The sequence below is a fragment of the Podarcis cretensis genome (assembly GCF_951804945.1).
Source record: "Podarcis cretensis genome assembly, chromosome: 11".
Lineage (NCBI taxonomy): Eukaryota > Metazoa > Chordata > Lepidosauria > Squamata > Lacertidae > Podarcis > Podarcis cretensis.
The window spans coordinates 47,555,815-47,577,010 of record NC_137180.1 but is presented as its reverse complement, the minus strand read 5'-3'; the positions used below and the strand labels follow the sequence as shown (position 1 = coordinate 47,577,010).

At 44.2% G+C, this 21,196-nt stretch overlaps 1 protein-coding gene across 1 annotated transcript; it reads right to left on the bottom strand.

The window, feature by feature from the left end:
• Window positions 1–211: 211 nt before the first annotated feature.
• Window positions 212–19,367, bottom strand: C9 (complement C9). Its single transcript, XM_079994896.1, has 12 exons — window positions 19,216–19,367; window positions 18,475–18,565; window positions 16,447–16,591; window positions 15,450–15,597; window positions 14,374–14,512; window positions 12,063–12,287; window positions 6,944–7,184; window positions 5,875–6,000; window positions 4,938–5,119; window positions 2,928–3,156; window positions 1,834–2,022; window positions 212–491 (listed from the first exon to the last, which is right to left on the bottom strand). The coding sequence occupies exons 1-11, from the start codon at window positions 19,290–19,292 to the stop codon at window positions 1,856–1,858; spliced, it is 1,770 nt and encodes a 589-aa protein (XP_079851022.1). The 5' UTR covers window positions 19,293–19,367; the 3' UTR covers window positions 212–491; window positions 1,834–1,855.
• Window positions 19,368–21,196: the final 1,829 nt, after the last annotated feature.

The following is a 21,196-nucleotide window of genomic DNA, read 5'->3' as shown; positions in this document are numbered from 1 at the left end:
ATTTAGTCAGCAAAAAAGAATAATAATAACAATTAAATCCATGGTCTCTCCTTGGTGATTATGCTTCGCTGTTTTATTCTGTTCTCAGTTTTATTGTATTTTCATTGGTTTCTGTTGTATTACTTTTTTGCTTGGATGTGAGCTGTTTGAGGGCCCCAAAAGTAGAATATAAATGATTTTACAAATGTATCAAAGCTCTGCACTGAGCAACTTGGAGAAAGGGTGGCACACAAATTTAATACAAAAGTGTTAGCAATAAATAATACAAATGTATTGTGCTGAGCCAGTCATCAGCTGAAATTTATTTTCAACCCTTTAAAAAAAGAAAGAAAGAAAGAAAGAAAGAAAGAAAGAAAGAAAGAAAGAAAGAAAAACAAATTAACACCAGGTTCCAAGATTTTCTGGCTTATCTTTCAAATCTGTTTGGCAGCTTGAACTTTGCTGTGGAGATCCAAGGGTCATTCCAGTTGTGTCGTGCTCCTATCAAACACCTGTGAAAAGAAACACAGTCAGCTAGATCAACTAACCAGAGAATCTTCAGTGCAGGAGCGGCCGGTATAATGCACAGAGATGCCCTACGTTTGCAATGTCAAAGCAGGCTGGTGGCTTCCAGATAACTTGAGTTTGACACCATAGTCAAAATTCTACACATGTAAGTGTAAGAAAGTGTAAGTGTAAGAAAGTGTAAGAAAGATAAGCCAGGTCACATCCACTCCACACATTTAAAATACATTCAGTGCACATTTAAAATACATGACTTTCCCCAAAGAACCCCGGGAACTGTAGCTTGGTACAGGTGCTGGGAATTACGGCTCCACAAAGGGAAATCTACAGTTTCCAGAATTTTGGGGAAACCATGTGTGTTGAATGTGCTTTAAATGTACAGTTTCGATGCAACCTATGTAGTCAATGGGCAAAACTTGTAAGGGCTCTGTGTGTGCAGAATGGATGGCTCCCAAAGGGGGTGCTGTTGGCTGCCATCCCTCCCTCCTGCATGTGGTATTTTATTTTTAAAAGCCTACATTACACGATATCAGGTAAGGGGCAAGTGGCTTGGCTGAAATGGCTTTGAGAGCCAAATGGGAATGCCTGGGAGGTTTCGCTAGAGGCAGGTTTAGGGCAGTGCTACCAGTTTCTCCGCAGGGACGCGGATGGTGCTGTGGGTTAAACCACAGAGCCTGGGACTTGCCAATCAGAAGGTCAGCAGTTTGAATCCCCGCAATGGGGTGAGCTCCCGTTGCTCAGTCCCAGCTCCTGCCAACCTAGGAGTTCGAAAGCACACCCAAAAAGTGCAAGTAGAGAAATAGGTACCGCTTCGGCGGGAAGGTAAACGGCGTTTCCGTGCGCTGCTCTGGTTTGCCAGAAGCGGCTTAGTCAGGCTGGCCACATGACCCGGAAGCTGTACGCCGGCTCCCTCGGCCAATAAAGCGAGATGAGCGCCGCAACCCCAGAGTCGGTCACGAGTGGATCTAATGGTCGGGGTCCCTTTACCTTTACCTTTTACCAGTTTCTCCACACTGGGCGCAGAGCTTGGCCTTGCATGGAACTCTGCTGAAAAGTGAAAGACCCAAGTCTGCCCCTGGCTTCATGAGAGAGGCCTAAGGGCTCAAGGTACCCCACTCATGACCTAGAATGTAATTTGTGGTTGCCCTGTAATAACCACAATAAAAATTCAACATTGTGCTAACACAGATGTTCTATCAACACAAGCATTTCTGCTTGCCCAGTGGAACAATCTTACTTCTCGTCTTGCATACTGATCTGGGGGATTTTCCTGCCCCACCCAAGTTGGACTTCTATTTATTACACCCACTGAGTACCGTAACTACAAACCTGCTTTGCGTCTTCTACACCATTATTTAATGTCAGCAGCACAGTAGCTCGATTCCGAGTCAGCTCCTGCGCAGTCCTTGCCCCCATGAGCCTCAGGATTATTACACAGCCTTCTCCGAGTGCGTTCTCCTTGCACACAAGCCGACCAGGTAGACCAGCAGCTCCAGCCCCCATCGGTGCCAGTTGCGACTGAATTAAAGATTGGAGTGGAAAATATTTTGAGTCTTAACATCAAAACAATAAACAAACAAACTTGCATTGCAGTTACTTCGATATTGAAGTAACTGCCTTCGTGTCTGTAAGCCCAAATGGCCATTCAGCGTGCAATTTGGGACAGGGGTGTTTCTTAGGTGGATAGGGGATCTCTGCTTCCGCAGAACAGCTACAAAGCAATAGGACAGGGTGTCGTTTTAAGTGAAGGCAGGAGAGGAATGCTGCACCCTTCCCACCACTTGCTCCTTTCCCTCACAACTCCTCCCCCAGGGCACTTTTCTACGTGACACAATGGCCAATGCCTCTGGAACCCCAACTTCTCCGCTATAATAATAAAAAAAATTTATTTATACCCTGCCCTTCCCGGTTCAAAAACTGGGCTCAGGCAGCTAACAATAAATTTAAAACACTTAATTGTAAAAGCAGCATAAAATACAGTATAAAAACATGAATAACAAATTCAAAATTCAGAAATCAATTTAGGGAAAATAAGCATTAGATAATCCCCAGAGCTAGCGGTCCTACTTGGGCCAGCGAGGAGGCCAGGGGACCTTAGTCTCATGAGACAGAGCATTCCACCGGGTCGGAGCCATCACTGAAAAGGCCCTGGCCCTGGTGAAGGATAGTCTGGCTTCCTTAGGAGGAAGCTATATTCTTCATAACGCCTGCTTTTCTGTGCAAAGGGGTTTTTGCAGGTGTATTAAACTATGCAATTCCACTACCCCGCATTTTAAGTGGCATCGTCCAGGAAAAATTCTATCACTGTTTGTATGAGCAGAAGCCTAGTACAGGGTTAGGTGGGATAATGGTTTTATCTTCGCAGCTCACTTGTCCTGAATAGAATACGGAAATGAACCCTCAATTTTTGATCTACTGCTGACCTGGTGAAAAAAACGCTGTGGGTATCTGGCAGCCTTCTCCCTTGAAGTAAGGGCTGCATCCGCATTCACACCTTCCGTTCAACAGCATGACAGTGCCACCATTTTGACAGGGCTGGCATTTGCAAACACTATATTCAGCAACGTAGTCTTCCACAGCTCTGTCGAGATTCTGCTTCTTTATGGTGGAGTTGGGTATCGTCACCGGTATGAGAGTAGAAATTGGGTACGGCTGCAAAGAAGTGCAAATACCTTAATCCAACTTGTTACAGCAGCGGTACTCTTTGCACAAGCATGATCAAAGCTTCCCTGACATTTGTGATAGCCTCCTCTTAGCTACTCTGAGTTCTCTACCATGTGAGGAAAGGGTGTTCTCAGGTAAAACAGAGTCTCGGACAGCAAAGTCCAATTCCTTCACAATACCCTAGCACGGAAAGTACCTAAAATTCCTTAGCTCTTATATTCAGGTGAAAATTGTGCTTACCTTGGAAACATAACACGTGCCTATTCACTCGCCATGGTTCAGCGATAAGTAAAGGTCATACATTTTAATGTATTTTTAATCTTTGTTGGAAGCCGCCCAGACTGGCTGGGGAAACCCAGCCAGATGGGTGGAGTACAAATAATAAATTACTATTATTATTATTATTTCCACCTTCCACCTGCCTTGCCCCACCCTCTGGCCCTGGGTCTCCTTATAAGGAAGCTGTTCCTGGAGGAAGAACTGCGAGGGCAGAGACTCCACCAGGCAAGGCCTCTTTCCACCTGCCTTGCCCCACCCTCCAGTCTCTGCTTCTCATTTTGTATTATATTATGTTGTGCACTGTGGTCAGTGGCGTAGCGTGGGGGTGCAGGGGGAGCCGGCCGCACCGGGCGCAACATCTGGGGGGGCGCGCTCGCCACCTCCGGAGTCGCCGAAGAGCCTCGGGCGCAGGCTGTAGCAGAGCCCCATGTCTCGCGGAACCGACGAGCTGTGAGCGCGTCCGGGCTGAAGGCGTCCGGCAGGCAGTGGCTCTCAGCGCTCGCTGCGGTCCCCGCGCGTCAGGGCCACGGAGGGCGCGCCAGGCAGCCCCTCCTCACAGCCCCACTGCCGCTGCTGCAGCTGCTGGGCCATGTTGCATTTTCCTCGCCTCTCTGCCCTCCTCCTCCTCCGGGCAAGCGGCGTCGTTTGGGCGGCAGCGCCAGCGGCAACTCGCCTCAGATCACCTGACACAGACCCGCCGCCGCTGCCGTGGCTACCTTACCATAAATACCCCAGCCCAGGTAGCAGCAAAAAGAAGCTGGCAGCGGCGGCAGGTTAGGGGTTAGGGGCGCAAATTACTTGCCTTGCCCCGGGTTAGGGGCGCAAATTACTTGCCTTGCCCCGGGTGCTGACAACCCACGCTACGCCGCTGACTGTGGTTTGCTGTTGTTTTATTGATTGGAGTTTAGAAATTACTTATTGTAACTGTTGAGTGGATTTCTGTTTAATTTTGAAATGCTGATATTTAATATTATTCTATATTGTTTTAATGAATGCTGAATGTTATTTTATTTGCATATTGTATATTGTATTATGCATATTGTCTTATTTATATGATGTTAGCCGCTCTGAGTCTGGCTTTCGCTGGGGAGAGCGGGATACAAATATTATTATTATTATTATTTTTATTATTATTTCAAGGGGGCAGCATTTACAGCAGGGGTGACTGATATTTTGGCTTAAGGACATTAGTCGCTCTTGGCCAACCATCTGAAGATGCGCATGCCAGTGGTGCTTGTGGTCAAAAGCAGATGTTGCCACACACACACTCTTACATGTGCACCCAGCACATTGCACACAAACCGAAGCACTCGGTCACCAACTGCAGCAGAGTCAAGCTGAGGAGGAATGGCGTTTATTACCCCTCCCTGCTCATAAAATAATAGATCTGAGGAGAAGGGAAGGGCGATGCGCATCCTCACCAGGGATGAGCCATGTCTGCTCTCCCACATACCAATATGCGCATCAGTTTAGGAGGAAAACCCTCTTACTTCGTATTGTATCACTGTGGGAGCATCAGGGAGCGTCGCTGCCCACTGGACATAGTCTTCCACATCAACGACGCTGTGACCTCGTGACAGCTTTTCCTTCAGCCTAACCAGAACTTCAGTCTTCCCTCCATGAACGAGAGATATCACATTGTGGATAATTCTGTTGTTACTGGTGTTGCCCTCTGCAGAGGAAAGAAACAGGACAAGGATGGACCAAGGTCCCTCGGGATGTTGTCTCACCATCATTCTGACTTTCTTATGCAAACAAACATCTGGAAGGGCCCAGAACAGCAAACAAATCCCCCCCTTTTTGCCAAATTCATGACAACATATGTACTGTGGGACACTCAAAACTGTGCTACTGTGCAATCTCCTTTTTAAAATGTCTTTTTTTAAAAAAAAATATGTATTTGATTAAATTTCCACAAATTTCACATTGTTTCACTACATTATAATTTTTTATTTGGTTTTATTGACTTCCCATCCCATTTTCCATGGTGTTTTTTCTATTCCACTCCTTTGCTGCGCCCTTTTTTCCCTCTTTTATATCATAACCACAATGCAATAAATAGTTCAAATCCTGCTCGTGAATTCATCATATTATATTATTTCTTTAAATAATCCAAAAAAGGCTTCCATTGTTCCATAAAACAGTCATTGTTAAGTTCTCTTATTTTAGCTGTTAACTTTGCTGATTCAGCATAGTCCATCACTTTACTTACTCATCTTTTAAATTAATTTTGGAATGGATGATGTAAAGATAAATGAGTGTTGAAAGGGCACCTCCTTGCCACAGGGCCACCTTTGCAACAGGGGCACATTTGCCACCACCATTGCCAGCTTGGACATGAAATTTTCAGAAGTGGGTGTGCCCAAATATATAGTCCCCTTTTTGTGTATTTTGAACATAAATCTTTAAATATATAGATATATTTACCATTTCTAATCTTGCTACTTTTGCAGTCATTCCCTTTGCCAGTATGCTTGACTTCAAATGTGCCAGCTGTTAAATCAAAATCAGTATTGTAACCCAGGCAAGCTTTTACGTCTTCGACGGTGACTCCTGCAAACAGAGTTAAAAACAGACATTCAATAAAAGATGGAAGGAGGGAAAGGCTCATTAACAAATTTCCTGAACCATTAAATTATTTTTGGAAAGGCAATCAAGTTGTACTCATAAGAAAAAGCAGCAAAGACTTTTTAGTTTTCATTTATGGGTGATATCCAGTCATGTCATAATGACTAAAGGTAAAGGGACCCCTGACCATTAGGTCCAGTTGTGGCCGACTCTGGGGTTGCGGCGCTCATCTCGCTTTACTGGCCGAGGGAACCGGCGTACAGCTTCTGGGTCATGTGGCCAGCATGACTAAGCCGCTTCTGGTGAACCAGAGCAGCACACGGAAACGCTGTTTACCTTCCCGCCGGAGCGGTACCTATTTATCTACTTGCACTTGGACGCGCTTTCGAACTCCTAGGTTGGCAGGAGCTGGGGCAGAGCAACGGGAGCTCACCCCATCGCAGGGATTCGAACCGCCAACCTTCTGATTGGCAAGCCCTAGGCTCTGTGGTTTAACCCACAGCGCCACCCGCGTCCCTGTCATAATGACTAATGCCACATTTTTTATGCTTTTCTCGCCTCCTGTCTTTATATTACATTAGTCACAATTCTGCAATTGAGGACTAGTCTAATATAAGAGTTTTCAGCTCTTGTGATGGAAATTCCAGCTTTGCTAATACATCAAAGGTAACACCAGCTGATTGGTTTGCTGGTTTCTCTATAAGAAGTGACTTTGCTTTAGGCTGCACGAACAGACCAATAATCACTTATCGGTTTTGGATTGTTCCTTTTGTGATAGTTTATTGCCATAGATATTGGTTATGTCAAAGTATGTTTGCTAGTTTGTTAGGTTTTTCTGTCCATAGTTCAGTATTATTATCAGATAGGGTAGCACCCAGCCTGAATTGGATCGGAGTATAGCCTCTGAAATTAATGAAACAGTTCCTACCTTCACTATTCATTGTTTGGTTGTCCAGTACATATAGTAGTTCATATTTCCCACCAACTGTTCCCTTCTGTGCAAAATGAGTTCCGTGCATTTCCAAAAATTTAAAATATTCTCCCTTGTCATATGCACTGGGCAGATATTTTACATCTTCAAGGAATGTGTCGGTCAGGCGGACGTCACGCCTTCGCATTTGAAAGGTTCCCAGTTCGAGGTTTCCTTTCACGTGAAAAAATATTTGATGCTGTAATGCAGAACGATGGGGTTAACCTTCTGACATTGGGAAAATGAGAGGACCAGATGTTCTCCCATCTCTAGGGTGACAATGTGTCCGACATTATGGAGGGAAGTCTTCCGTTTGATGGCACCCTCCCTTTGGAAAGGATTTCAAGCACTATTGTTCCGCAAGTGGGTTAACTTGTTGGAGGCTTGACTCCTTGTCAAAATTAAAACCTGCAGTGCTCAATAAGGGTAGCATGTTAGAATGCTGCCCCAGAAGTCACACCTACCAACCATCCCTCTTCAACTTTCCTCTTTAAAGCAGAACGGTTGAAGCTTCTACTGCCTCCCCATATAAACTGACCTGGACCCTGCAATCACCATCTGAGGCCCTTCTTCATGTGCCTTCTCTGTGAGAGGTCCAGAGCACAGCAACACAGGAGCAGGCCTTTTCTGTGGTGGCTCCCCACTTGTGGAATGTTCTCCCCAGGGAGGCTCACCTGGTGCCTTCTTTACATATCTTTAGGTGCCAAGTGAAAACGTTCCTCTTCCCTCAGCCCTTTGGGCAATTAAAGAAACTATGGCCCTTTAAACTCTGCATGCATGGCATGGGTAGGCAAACTAAGGCCTGGGGGCTAGATCCGGCCCAATCACCTTCTCAATCCGGCCCACAGACAGTCCGGGAATCACTGTGTTTTTACATGAGTAGAATGTGTGCTTTTATTTAAAATGCATCTCTGGGTTATTTGTGGCGCCTGCCTGGTGTTTTTAGACAAATAGAAGGTGTGCTTTTATTTAAAAATGCATCTCTGGGTTATCTGTGGGGCATAGGAATTCGTTCATTTTTTCCCCTTTCAAAATATAGTCCAGGCCCCCACAAGGTCTGAGGGACAGTGGACCGGACACCCCCTGCTGAAAAAGTTTGCTGACCCCTAGTGTATGGGTTATTGTTGTCATTTCTTATTATGGTTTGTATTTTTATATTGTAAATCACCCTGTGATCTTTGGATGAAGGGTTGTATAGAAATTAAATATTGCCTGGTGAAGCTTCACCAATGAATTCCCGCCTGCTCTACAGTTATCAAAGGCCCAAAGTGGCAGAGAATTTGTTTTCATTAGACAATTTTGCTGAGGTTGATGGAAACCTCTACAGTTTTCACATTATTCCTCATTCAAGATTCATTGGTATATATACAAACATGCTTCTGGAAAGGGCTCCAAACATATTCCTAAGCATCAGGGTGGAAGGGACAGTCTTACACTCCCCAAAACAAAACTTAGTTTCAATGGACCCCCTCAACTAGGGGATTAGGAACCACGTGGACTGACTCAAAAAGCTATGCATACATATCCAAGGAGGATGAAACAAAAATGAATGTGGGAACAGCTCCTCCCCTTGAAACCTTTTTGGGCCCCTCAAACTATTAGGGGAGATTAGCAGCCACATCATATGTTGGAGTGACTTGGAACCTACTGAGGTACTAACTTGAATAAAATATTGGGAGAGCCCAGGTAAACCTTGTGCACATAACTTGATCACAAGTTGCAGTGCATTTGAATGGCAGTGCCCATCAACTTTGGGGGTGCCCAGCCCCCTCAAATATTTTAATGGAGGAGCTTGGAGGAACCTTGGCTCCGAGGAGTTGTCTCTTATGAAACCTACTCGGGAGCAATGAGATAGTAAAGTAAATAGGTCACACAATACCCTAAAACAAACTTATTCTTTTTTTTAAAGAATATTAAAATATTATATAAAAGTTTTATCAATATAAAATCTGTATTAAAAAGTAGGACAAGGGGCAAGGCCACCGGTAACTTTTTAATGGCAAAATGTAGGTACTATATTCTAACCAGCTCTGTTTCCTGAGACTCTTTAAGCTAGGGATAGATCTGTGGTCAGTTTCACATGTATCCCTTCAAAAACAACCTGTTGATTTCATCTATATTTTGATTGTTTCATTGTGTCTCCTTTTTAAAGAAAGTATGTTTTTATTGCTTTTCAAATAAATATTTTATACTGTTAAGGAAAACACACACAAACGTATCTTAAGCCGTATACAGTGGTACCTCAGTTTTCGAACGACTCAGTTGACGAACATTTCGGTTTTCAAACACCATAAACCTGGAAGTAAATGCTTCGGTTTTCGAACACGCCTCGGAAGTCGAACATGCCACACAGCTTCCATTGAGTGAAAGATCCTGAGGCCTAGCTGTCGGTTATTGAGTTTTCGGTTTTTGAACATTTCAGAACTCGAACGGTCTTCCGGAATGGATTACATTCAAAAACTGAGGTACCACTGTACATGTTTTGCTAAATATGGACTTCTGGGTTGGCGCCTCCGATAATGGCGGAATTCCTCTGATTGGGAGGAATTTGCTCTGTGGAAATCAGGGTCTGGCCGCCACGGCGAAGGCGGAGACCCACTAAAAATCACAGGCGGGAGAAGCCTGTGAACGTGGGATTCGGCTGGCACCTTTTGCGCTTCCCCTACTCGTGGGGAGACCCGGTTTCAGGGATCCAGAGTGACGTGGGGTGAGCGGCGCGGTGCTTCGAATTGACTGCTTCTTTCACAAAGTGAAGCCGCACTGCTGTTGCCGGAGAGCGCTGACTTTTTCTTGTGGACAATTGGATTTTAAATAACCACCCGTGAGTAAAAAGGAAAATTGGATCTTTAAATATCTTAATTTGGCATCGAACGGGGAAGGTTCAAAACAGGAAGTCCGCCTTCCCCTTTTGTAAATAGACTGAAGCAAAGAGCTTACAAGTTAAGGTCTTGGAAAGCCTTATGTAAAGGATTAAACTTCCATCGATTGAAATTATTAGACCCCCCTTGGAAGCAGGAGAAGAGGGGGGAAATTTTGGATCGCGTAAGCCTGCAGGAGAGAGTGAAGAAAGTTAAGTTACCATCGCTCTGAACCTGGAAACGGGCTGCTAGTAAGACTGACTGTGAATAAAACGTTTGTTGACAGCTAGTTAAATAAGAGAAATACATTGTTTCCATTGTCTCCTTCTGCGTTTGATACAAATAGAAATTGTTTCCCTCTAGAGGGAGCCTTTGAAACTGTTACAAGAGTTGAGCTGGTGGAATCTCCAGCTGCAAGATAAAAAAACCGTGAGAACCAGGGATTGACCTTGGATCGGTTAAGAACGTCGACAGAAGAAGCCTTAGTGATTGCATTATGTAAGATAAGTGATTCATTGGAACAGCTCCACAAGAAGACGGATCTGATGACTATCAAAATTGATAACATGGGACAAAAAGTGACTAATTTGGGACAAAAAGTGAACATCTATATAGAAACTATTCAGGAATCGATACAGGAATCTACTTTGACATGACAAACTGGGGAGAAGACGAGGGAGAAAGTTGTTGTTGTTGAACCTAAAGTAATACAAGTGGAGAGGGAGAGAGCCCCAGCCTTACAGAGGCAATCTGAGGACTATAAGTTGTTGCCTTCTATGATTGAATTCGGGACACGGGTGGCGCTGTGGGTAAAAGCCTCAGCGCCTAGGGCTTGCCGATTGAAAGGTCGGCGGTTCGAATCCCCGCGGCGGGGTGCGCTCCCGCTGCTCGGTCCCAGCGCCTGCCAACCTAGCAGTTCGAAAGCACCCCCGGGTGCAAGTAGATAAATAGGGACCGCTCACCAGCGGGAAGGTAAACGGCGTTTCCGTGTGCGGCTCTGGCTCGCCAGAGCAGCAATGTCACGCTGGCCACGTGACCCGGAAGTGTCTCCGGACAGCGCTGGCCCCCAGCCTCTTGAGTGAGATGGGTGCACAACCCCAGAGTCTGTCAAGACTGGCCCATACGGGCAGGGGTACCTTTACCTTTACCTTTATGATTGAATTCAGAGAAAGTCAGATTTTGAGGATCGGAGCCCTGCTTGGACTGGAGAAGGAAAGTTGGATAGATCACCTCATGCAGGGATTTACTAACCTTTGGGACCTAGACCTGGGTCAGGAGGAGATTGGAGCTGTGGGGACTTTCAGATTTGATGGGATTTTGAAACACACCTGAAATATCTTTTGGATTTTAGTTTTAACTACGGAGATTTGGCTGACCTGTCGAGAAGGAATAAAAACATTGCTAGGTCGGAGCTTCCCCAAGATCTACTCTTCAGTATCAAAGGAAGGAAATTAAGAACAAGATCAGCAGAAGACAAAGTAAAGTGCATGTATAAATATGAAGAAGATCTGCATAAGGGACTTGGAAAAGAGTTAAGAGCTTCGGACAGAAGATCACCAGGTTGATGAACTATATGGAATTGACGGAAATGACTGGCAGAATCCGAGACCAGGGAGAAGAGACGGTGGAAGAAGATTGGAAAAAGTTTAAAGTCTATTTATAGAAATACTGTAAAATTAATGAGTGTCAGAAAAATGTTGGAATGAAATTATATGGCTTTAGTAGAAATGTTATAAGGAGTTAAGCATAAATAAGTATTATAGTATTAATGGAAAATGAGGTTAAAATAAGTTAAGATAATTATATGACAGAAAATAGAGAAAGATGGAAAGGAATTGCTGAAACAATTAATAGAAGTAGAATACAAAAAGGGAAGTGAGAGGAGGTCGATGAAACAAGGGAATGGAAGATAAGGCATTGAAATGGTATGATGTATGTTTTAAAATTGTTTTTGCTCTGTTTTGTTTAGTTTAATGTGTTAATGTTGCGTTGTGTATTGTTTATATATTGTATTGTATTGTATTTTTTCTTTTGCTTCTTTTTTTCTTTTCCTTCTTTTTTGTAAGGTTTAAAAGTAATAAATATAATTTTTTTAAAAAACGTTTTGCTAAATAAATAAATAAAACACTCCTAACAGCTAATATCAAGTCCCCCAAATAACACAGAAGGGCTCTCCATTTTGGGTTTGTTTATTTATTTGTTTGTTTAGGATAGCTTACCTTTCCTTTAGAATCCTTTAAGAATTTATGTAGAGTTTCATTGGCAGATGAATCTGTGTTCGTGCTCAAACTGAAGCCGATGGATGTGCCATTTTCTACCTCTGTAGGCATCAATTTGAGAGAAAAGCTAGAATGAGCAGACCTATGCCTTTCGCTGAACATTTCCTTTACTGCTGACACCTGGTCCTCGTAGACTTCATTTCTAAATCTTTTGCCTCCTTTTGTCTTAGAAAGAGAAAAAAAGATATAGCAGGCAATTTAGTAGGCAATCTGCCTGGAATATATGCAGCCCAATGGAAGGAATGGTTTTCACTCTCTGTTATAACATTAGAAACTTAGAGCCAATAATTGAAAATGTACGGCAGCAGATTCAGGACAGAGAGAAAAGTGCATTAATTAAAATAAAGTGCATTCATTCATTCATTCATTCATTCATTTTGTCCCCACATTTTCTCTGAAAGTTCATTCTATCACCTATCATCTATCTATCTATCTATCTATCTATCTATCTATCTATCTGTCTGTCTGTCTATCTATCATCTATCTATCTATCTATCTATCTATCTATCATCTATCATCTATCATCTATCTATTATCTATCTATCTATTATTTCACACCAACTTTATTGCTTATTTGTTATTATTATTAATTTATTAATAGCTTTCTAAACCACTGTCTCAAGGCAGTTTACACATAAAGGTAAAGGTAAAGGGACCCCTGACCATTAGGTCCAGTCGTGACCGACTCTGGGGTTGCGGCGCTCATCTTGCTTTATTGGCCGAGGGAGCTAGTGTACAGCTTCTGGGTCATGTGGCCAGCATGACTAAGCCACGTCTGGTGAACCAGAGCAGCACACAGAAATGCCATTTACCTTCCCACTGGAGCAGTACTTATTTATCTACTTGCACTTTCACATGCTTTCAAACTGCTAGGTTGGCAGGAGCTGAGACCGAGTAACGGGAGCTCACCCCATCACAGAGATTCGAACTGCCAACCTTCTGATCGGCCAGTCCTAGGCTCTGTGGTTTAACCCACAGCGCCACCCGTGTCCCTTAGTTTACACATTGAATAGTTAAAAACAGTTAAAAACACACTGAGAAGCCAAATACATTTAAAACGAGGCTTAAACCCTAACAACTGGACACTTGTTGTAATGACCCATTTATCTGGCTGCAAAAGCAAATATAAGCAAAGGGCAACACATTCCCAAAGTAAAAACAAAAACATAGAAGATACAAAACAAAATAGGGGGAAATGATGGGGCAGAGTGGGAGAGAACTGACAAATAAACAAATAATCGATTCCTGCCACCAACAAGTTAAAAACAAGAGTTTTCAGTCTATACAAGTTTTAACAAAATATTTAAAACTAAAATATATCTGTAGAATCCCCCCAGTGGTGGGAATAATAGGTTGGTTGCCCTCAGATCAGCCATAACCCCCTAGATTCCAGCATCTGTAAAACCTGAGATATAATACAAAATGTGCAGATGCTATTCTCAATTGTTTTGTGAGAAACTAGCCACCTTCAGTGCTTTACCTTTTAGCACTTTTTTAATGACTAATGTCTAGCTCATTGGACGAAAAGAAGACGAATGCGAAACACCCATCGTCTAGAACTTCTTGATTTGTTTTTAAGCCTTTTATGCTGCTTTTCTGTGCTGGAGAAGCCTCACAGAAAACAATACACCTATCCAAAGCTTTAGTGCGGCAGTGATTGGCGATTAGGGTATCAACTCAAAACACGAAAGAATTAATGATGTTTCAGAGGTCTCATTTCATGCAAAAGTGACCCTTCAGAGTTTGCAAACCGTTTTGATACCATTGCAGAGTTGTGTATGAAAGAGAGTGCTTATCACAGCCTTAGAGCTCAGCAAATTTGTTCCCGCCCCCTGGGTGTGTTGCACAGCTCTTTCCCCCAGCTGTTCACATCAGCACAGCTTCATTAGTGTCAGATTCATTTCTGTTTGTGTATGCACCAGGAGGGTGGTTGACGGGGCAGGGGTGGCATTACCTTATGCAAAGGGGCTCACCCCTTTGTTTAAATTTCATTACTGCTTGATTGTGGAAAACCTCAAAGTGGTTTACTAAAACAATAAAGGAGCAATAATATTGGTAAACAACAACAACATTTTTTAAAAATAAAAACCTTGGCTGGAGACAAATTAGCATTGGCTGTAGGACTCCAGTCAGTGCGAAGCATCAGATTGTAGCATTTTACAACAACGTACAGGAGGCATATGCATTTTGGATAAAGCCACGCAAGCGTCGAGTCAAATGCACACTCTCCACTTTGCACAAAGGGGCTTACGTCATAATTGAGCACAGCAACATTCCATGGCTTGCGATAGTATATTCCAGTATTCCCATCGCGGACTCTGTCACAGACGCCGTTGTAAAACTCATTGTAAAACGGGCTTTCCTTCGGTTCCATGCCCAGAATGTTGACACTGTAACAACATCACACAACAAACTAGGGTCTTCCAGGATCTTGGTCACTTAAAACCACCATCCTGCTATACCATTCAAATATACAGTCGTTCCTTGGCTGACGAACACCTTGTGACTTGAACGTTTTGACTCCCAAACGCTGCAAACCTGGAAGTGACTGTTCCGGTTTGCGAACGTTCTTTGGAACCCAAATGCCCGACGTGGCTTCCGATTGGCTTCAAGAGCTTCCCACAGCCAATCAGAAGCCATGCCTCAGTTTCCGAATATTTTGGAAGTCGAATGGACTTCCGGAGCAGATTCCGTTCAACTTCTGAGGTAATAATAATAATAATAATAATATTTATATCCCACTCTCCCCAGCCGGCTGGGCTCAGAGAGGCTAACAACAGTAAAACGATAAAACATTCTAAAATCATTTCATTATAAAATTAATTCCAGTCAGATTAATGGCAACCATTGGGCTAGAGTTCTGTGAGGACTGCCAAAGGAGGGAGTCAGGCTGTGCCCTGGCTAAAGGCCTGGTGGACAGCTCTGTCTTGCAGGCCCTGCAGAAAGATGTAAAGTCCCGCAGGGCCCTAGTCTCTTGTGACAGAGCATTCCACTAGATCGGAACCACAGCCGAAAAAGCCCTGGCTCTGGTTGAGGCCAGCCTAACCTGTACAACTGTAATTCATCCTTACCACAATGGAAGGCAAGCTAGCTATCATAGGGAGTGCTGGGCACGTCACATGGCACACAGAGACCTGCCCTCTAACAGAGCAGAATGACCACGGGACTCATGAGGAAAAGGCAAGGGACCTGCTGCCACTGCTCCTCATAAGCTAACAGCATCCACCATCAGAGGTAGGCATCTCAAATTGCCTAACGGTAGGGTCGGCCCTGCCAATAGATTTGCTACATCTCCCATCATTCTCCCAAGAACTTCCCAGAACTTACCCACGGCCAGCTGTTCTTCCAATTTCTGATACATCAATTATACGGTCACGACAGGGTGCACGAGGATCACCTTCGCAATTGTCTTCGTCGGAGAAGTCTCCACAGTCGTCTTCTGTATTACACACCAACCTTTTCTTTATACAGCGTCCTAAGTGTAGAATGAGGAACCGTATCTCTAGCTGTTAAACAGTTCTTATTGCTCTCAGTCTTTTGGCTTGAACCAAACCTAGTTGGGTTTCCCCCCAGTGCCACTGGTGGATTTTTTGACCATAAAGGAAATGGAAACCTGCTTTACCCTTTCGACGTTTAAAAAATTGTCACTGTGAAAATGTAGACATTAAACAAATACAACCACACACACATACGTATAATTGTCCTTTGAGGATGAGGGGTGGTATAGATGATGATGATGATGATGATGATGATGATAAAAAACAATATCTTGATTAGGAGTGACAACCAAACCAGCAAAAATGTACAATACCAATTCAGGAAACTATGAGCTAATTTTCATGTTACTTGATTCCAGGAAAAAAAACCAACTGTTTCTGGTAGTGATGTGGCAACATTTGGCGTAGTATACCAGCATACAATTCTTTCCTGCTGTTTGCATGGGGGTGGGGATCATTTGGGGTGGATTTGGTAAAATTTGAAAAATCAATAAAAACATAGACTGTTGTGTGGCACCATGTCCTCTGGTGCGAATGAAAATTAGGGCAACATTGGCCAAAAAGCCACAATTGCACAACACACTAGGGGTGAGAGGAATGTTAGAAAACAGAACAGAAGCGCTGGCATTATAATCAGGAAAATGAGCACAACATTTCCAGGTGAAATACGCACCAGGTGAATGCATATGAGAAGGGACTTCCGTAAGAGTATTTCAGAGAGCTGCTAAATCATGACAAGATGATGCCTTGTGTTAAGCAACTAACGATCTCCAATATAATCCACCGTGGGAATCAGTTTCAAAGAACAATGCAAAGGAACTGCATACCATTTTCACACATGAAGTCATTGCCACAATCTGGCAGCTCTTCAGGGCAGGGGGTGTCTGGCTGGCAGAACTGTCTGTCTCCCAGAGCTTCAATACACGGCTTCCCTCCATATTGTCCGAATCTCACAACACTCCTCGAGCGATACTTTAGAAAAGAAAGGAAAAAGAATTACAGGTGCTCAAAAGGACTGGTGTGGCTGTGCAGCCATAAAATGATGTACCTTCATTGCACATGCCAAATAACTTTGATGGAAACTAAATGGGAGGTTGGGGGGGAATTATGCATGAAATTAAAGGGAGGCCTACTCATCGCACCTCCACAATGGAGTCTCCATTCTTTTGTGGTTTGAGCTCCCAGACAATGAAAATGTTTTAGTTTTATGCTTGAAAAATGTAAAACAAATAATAAAGCCTGCTATTTCTAAGGAACAAATAACAATTGGGGAGAGTGGTGGTAGATGCTTTTCTTATTTTAAAGTCATTTGTTGTGTACTGATCAAAAGGCATGCCTGGTTAGAAAATACCAATGACTACTTTCTCTACAATGTTAATACATCCAGGAATGCCTGAAGACATTTTGCTGCTTAAAGCAAAGGACAAGATGGAACCCTGTCCTCATATTCCACATTTATTACTACTGGACTAGGAGTTGAATTTTACTTCAACTGTGGCAAAGGGACAGTGTCCTTTGGCATACTTGAGGGCAGCAGACCAGCTCAAGGAGCACAAGGCAAACTTCCCTACCACTCCCTGTCAGCCAGTATTTGCTGCCTCACCTCGCCTAACGGTAGGGCTGTAGGAACATCCAGTATGCAGACTGTTGTACACAGAAATCTTCTAAAAGTATAGTGCAGTGCACCAGTAGGTGGCACTCTTTGTGCTACAATCCTCCAAATATATGCTGACTACATTGCCAGATGATTTGAGGATAGGACTGGAACATCGGGTTTGGAAAAGGCGCATGCTACACAGAGTCTAACCCCTGCACTGAGGTAAAAATATCAACAGCCCTAATAATTTGTACCTTACTGTTGTTCTGATTCGGATTATGGATGGTGCCACTAAGTTCATTATCATCCCGTGGCTCTACAAAGTCAGAAAACAAAACAAGCTACCCCCTGTCCCCACTCCCAAAGTCATGAACATTTACTTTACTGTCAGGAGTTTGGAGTTACTGAGTCACTTCTGGGTTGAACTATGTAGAGCCATCACCAATTAGGATAGACCACAATATAAAGCAAAGGAAAAACAAAAAAGCAAAGACATCACCTTGCCAACAAAGGTCCTTATAGTTAAAGCCTTGGTTTCCCCAGTAGTGATGTATGGAAGTGAGAGCTGGACCATAAAGAAGGCTGATCGCCAAAGAATTGATGCTTTTGAATTCTGGTACTGGAGGAGACTCTTGAGAGTCCCATGGACTGCGAGAAGATCAAACCTCTCCATTCTGAAGGAAATAAGCCCTGAGTGCTCACTGGAAGGACAGATCCTGAAGCTGAGGCTCCAATACTTTGGCCACCTCATGAGAAGAGAAGACTCCCTGGAAAAGACCCTGATGTTGGGAAAGATGGAGGTCACAAGGAGAAGGGGACGACAGAGGACGAGATGGTTGGACAGTGTTCTCGAAGCTACCAGCATGAGTTTGACCAAACTGCGGGAGGCAGTGGAAAATAGGAGTGCCTGGCGTGCTCTGGTCCATGGGGTCACGAAGAGTCGGACATGACTAAAGATCTAAACAACAACAACAACAATATAAACTGGAGCTCTACAAAGTGTGCCATTGCCAGAAGTCCGGACATTGATACTGAATCCCAGGGGCTGGAAATTGCAGGAGGGGAAATTGCTCTTGTGCTGGGTTGCTGCTTGAGGGTTTCCTGCAGGCATCTGAGTGGCCACTGCAAGAATAGGATGCCGTACTGGGTGGGCCACTGATCCTCAGGCTAATCTTACATTCTTATCCCTAAAACACATTGTTGTTGTTTCAGACAAAAGCCTCCTGAGCTAACTATCAGTCACAAACCCATGACTTACTCTTTCCTTCGCACATGCATTGCACGGTCCCCATTCGCTCCAGCGGCTCAGCAAGCAATCGATGGGCCTGACGTCCACTTCTCTTCGCTCTCTTAGTATAGAACAACAAGATGCTTTTATGCAGTACTATTCAGTAAACTAAAAATCAGAAGCAATGTTATTGGGGAAGGCGGGGAAATAGGCCCCATACTAGGGGAAAGACATCGCCAAAAGAGACGAGAAAAGGGACATATATTTGCATATGCTGATTTTTATGGACACAGAGGCAAAGGCAGAAAAATTTACAGCCTATCTTGCTATAGTGGGAAGCCTGCGACCATGAGGTGACTTGACTTGGTGCCTTCTCAGTTTGTTCTCCACGCACTCACTGCTGATGGAGAACTTTAAGGTCATTGCTCTCCTTTCTTATGATGCTTCTGTCTTTAAAACTAGACTGGGCAGTTGAAAATACAGGACTTTTTTATCATCCCAAGAGCCATGTTCCTTCCTGGGAAACCTTACAGTGGATCTTCCTTTCATGTTTGAACTGGAAGCCACTCCCACTAAATTCATTGGTGCTGATTACAATCTAAGCATATACAGAACTGCGGTCTCATATACTGCCTTGATGCTGAAATTGGAAATCATTCAGATTCGCTAACTTCAGGCTCCAAAGAGTAATCAGAGCAAATTCTACATTTGCTGCGGGAAATGCAACACAGATTTTATTTTATTTATGTATTCATTTTAAAGTCCTCTTACCTTTTCCTCCCTGGTGAGACAAAGCCATTTGCTCCTAAGATGCACAGTGCCGCTATAAGAGGCAGTAAGGTTTTCATGGTGCTGCTGTCGACTGTGACACCAAAACCATAGCACCCAAATGGGAAGCTTTTTGTCCTTTCCTTTTTGTTATTGATTAGCAGAAAAACAAACAAAAACCCCTGCCAAAAAGAGGCAGAGCATGCTGCTGACTTTCGGGAAGCACCCTGGAGTTCGTTGACAGTGAAGAATTTGGAAAATCAGCTGATCTGGGTATTCCCCAGGCAGAGAGAAGGGTAGAAAAGAAAGCCCAGGCACACCTGCCCTTCCTCTCTCCAATTCCACGCATTACACAATAGGGCGGTAGCTCAGGGTCAGAGTGTGTGCTTTGCATACAGAGGGTCCTCGGTTCAGTTCCTGGCATCTCCAGGTAGGGCTGGGAATCCCCTGCATCTGAAAACCTGCAGACCCACTGCCTGTAAGTCAGCCTGGACAATTTGGAGCTGGGGGGAACTAAAGGTTTGCCTTGATGTAAGGCAGCACCCTATGTTCTTATGCACAAAGTGGGGGGGGGGAGAGAACAAAGCAGCACTGTTTTATTATAAAAGCAAAGCACATCAGGAACCTCTGGAAGAATGCGGAAAATAGAATGCAGTAGGCACACCCAAAAACAAGTTAGACCACTTAACTGGAGCATTTGACAAGTCCCTAGTGCTGCAACAGCATTATCCATTACCATTAAGTGCTGACCACCCTGGGCACCTAAGACAAAACAAGGAGAGGGTCTTCAATGAGCCAGCCCAAAACCTTTTACTAGTTATAGTGGGGTAAGAAAGCTGGGGAGGGGGGCGGGAATCACACCTGGCAACCGATGCACCCCTTTGGTTTCAGACAGTACATGGGGACGCAGGTAGCACTGTGGTCTAAACCACTAAGCCTCTTGGACTTGCTGATCAGAAGGTTGGCAGTTCAAACCCCCACAATGGAGTGAATTCCCATTGCTCTGTCCCAGCTCTTGCCAACCTAGCAGTTTGAAAGCACGCCAGTGCAAGTAGATAAATAGGCACCGCTGCAGTAGGAAGGTAAAAGGCGTTTCCGTGTGCTCTGGTTTCCGTCATGGTGTTCTGTTGCACCAGAAGCGGTTAAGTCATGCTGGCCACATGACCTGGAAAGCTGTCTGTGGACAAACACTGGATCCCTCAGCCTGAAAGCGAGATGAGCACTGCAACCCCATAGTCGCCTTGACTGGACTTAACCATCCAGGGGTCCTTTACCTTTACATTTAATACATGGGGAGAAGAGTCTAAAAAGCCCGGGATGCAAATTTTCACGGGCCTCTAGCTACCATGGAGGCTCACCTATCAGAAGTAATGTATTTAACTCTGGAAGTGTATACTTGATTCTAACCAAAGTCAGTCTCCTAGAGAAAATACATACAGTATCAGGAGGCATAGTATGGTCAAAATTGAGCATACACTTCCAGAGTTACACAACTGCTGAAACCAGACATCAGAACGTGCCGCGGTTAGTGGAATATTCACTACCCCCCCAAAGAGGGTGGGCAGGTTAGATTGGTGGGGCTTGGAGCATCGCTGACCAGGATCCATGCAGTTGCTTGATTCAAGAGGGAGTTGTACGTGGCACAGAGGCCAATGAAAACACATTTGAGATGCTATAAATCAGGCTTCCTCAACCTCGGCCCTCCAGATGTTTTGAGACTACAGTTCCCATCATCCCTGACCACTGGTCCGGCTAGCTAGGGATCATGGGAGTTGTAGTCCAAAAATATCTGGAGGGCCAAGTCTGAGGAAGCCTGCCATAAATCCACCACAGAGTATCAGTCAGCAGAGATTAGAGTGAGTTCAAGGCACTGCAAGATCTGGCTTCCCTTCTGAGCCACTGTGCCATACCTGCATACTTCTGCAGGAATAGTTCTGTACTAATCTTAAGATTAAGGGACGCAGGTGGCACTGTGTGTTAAACC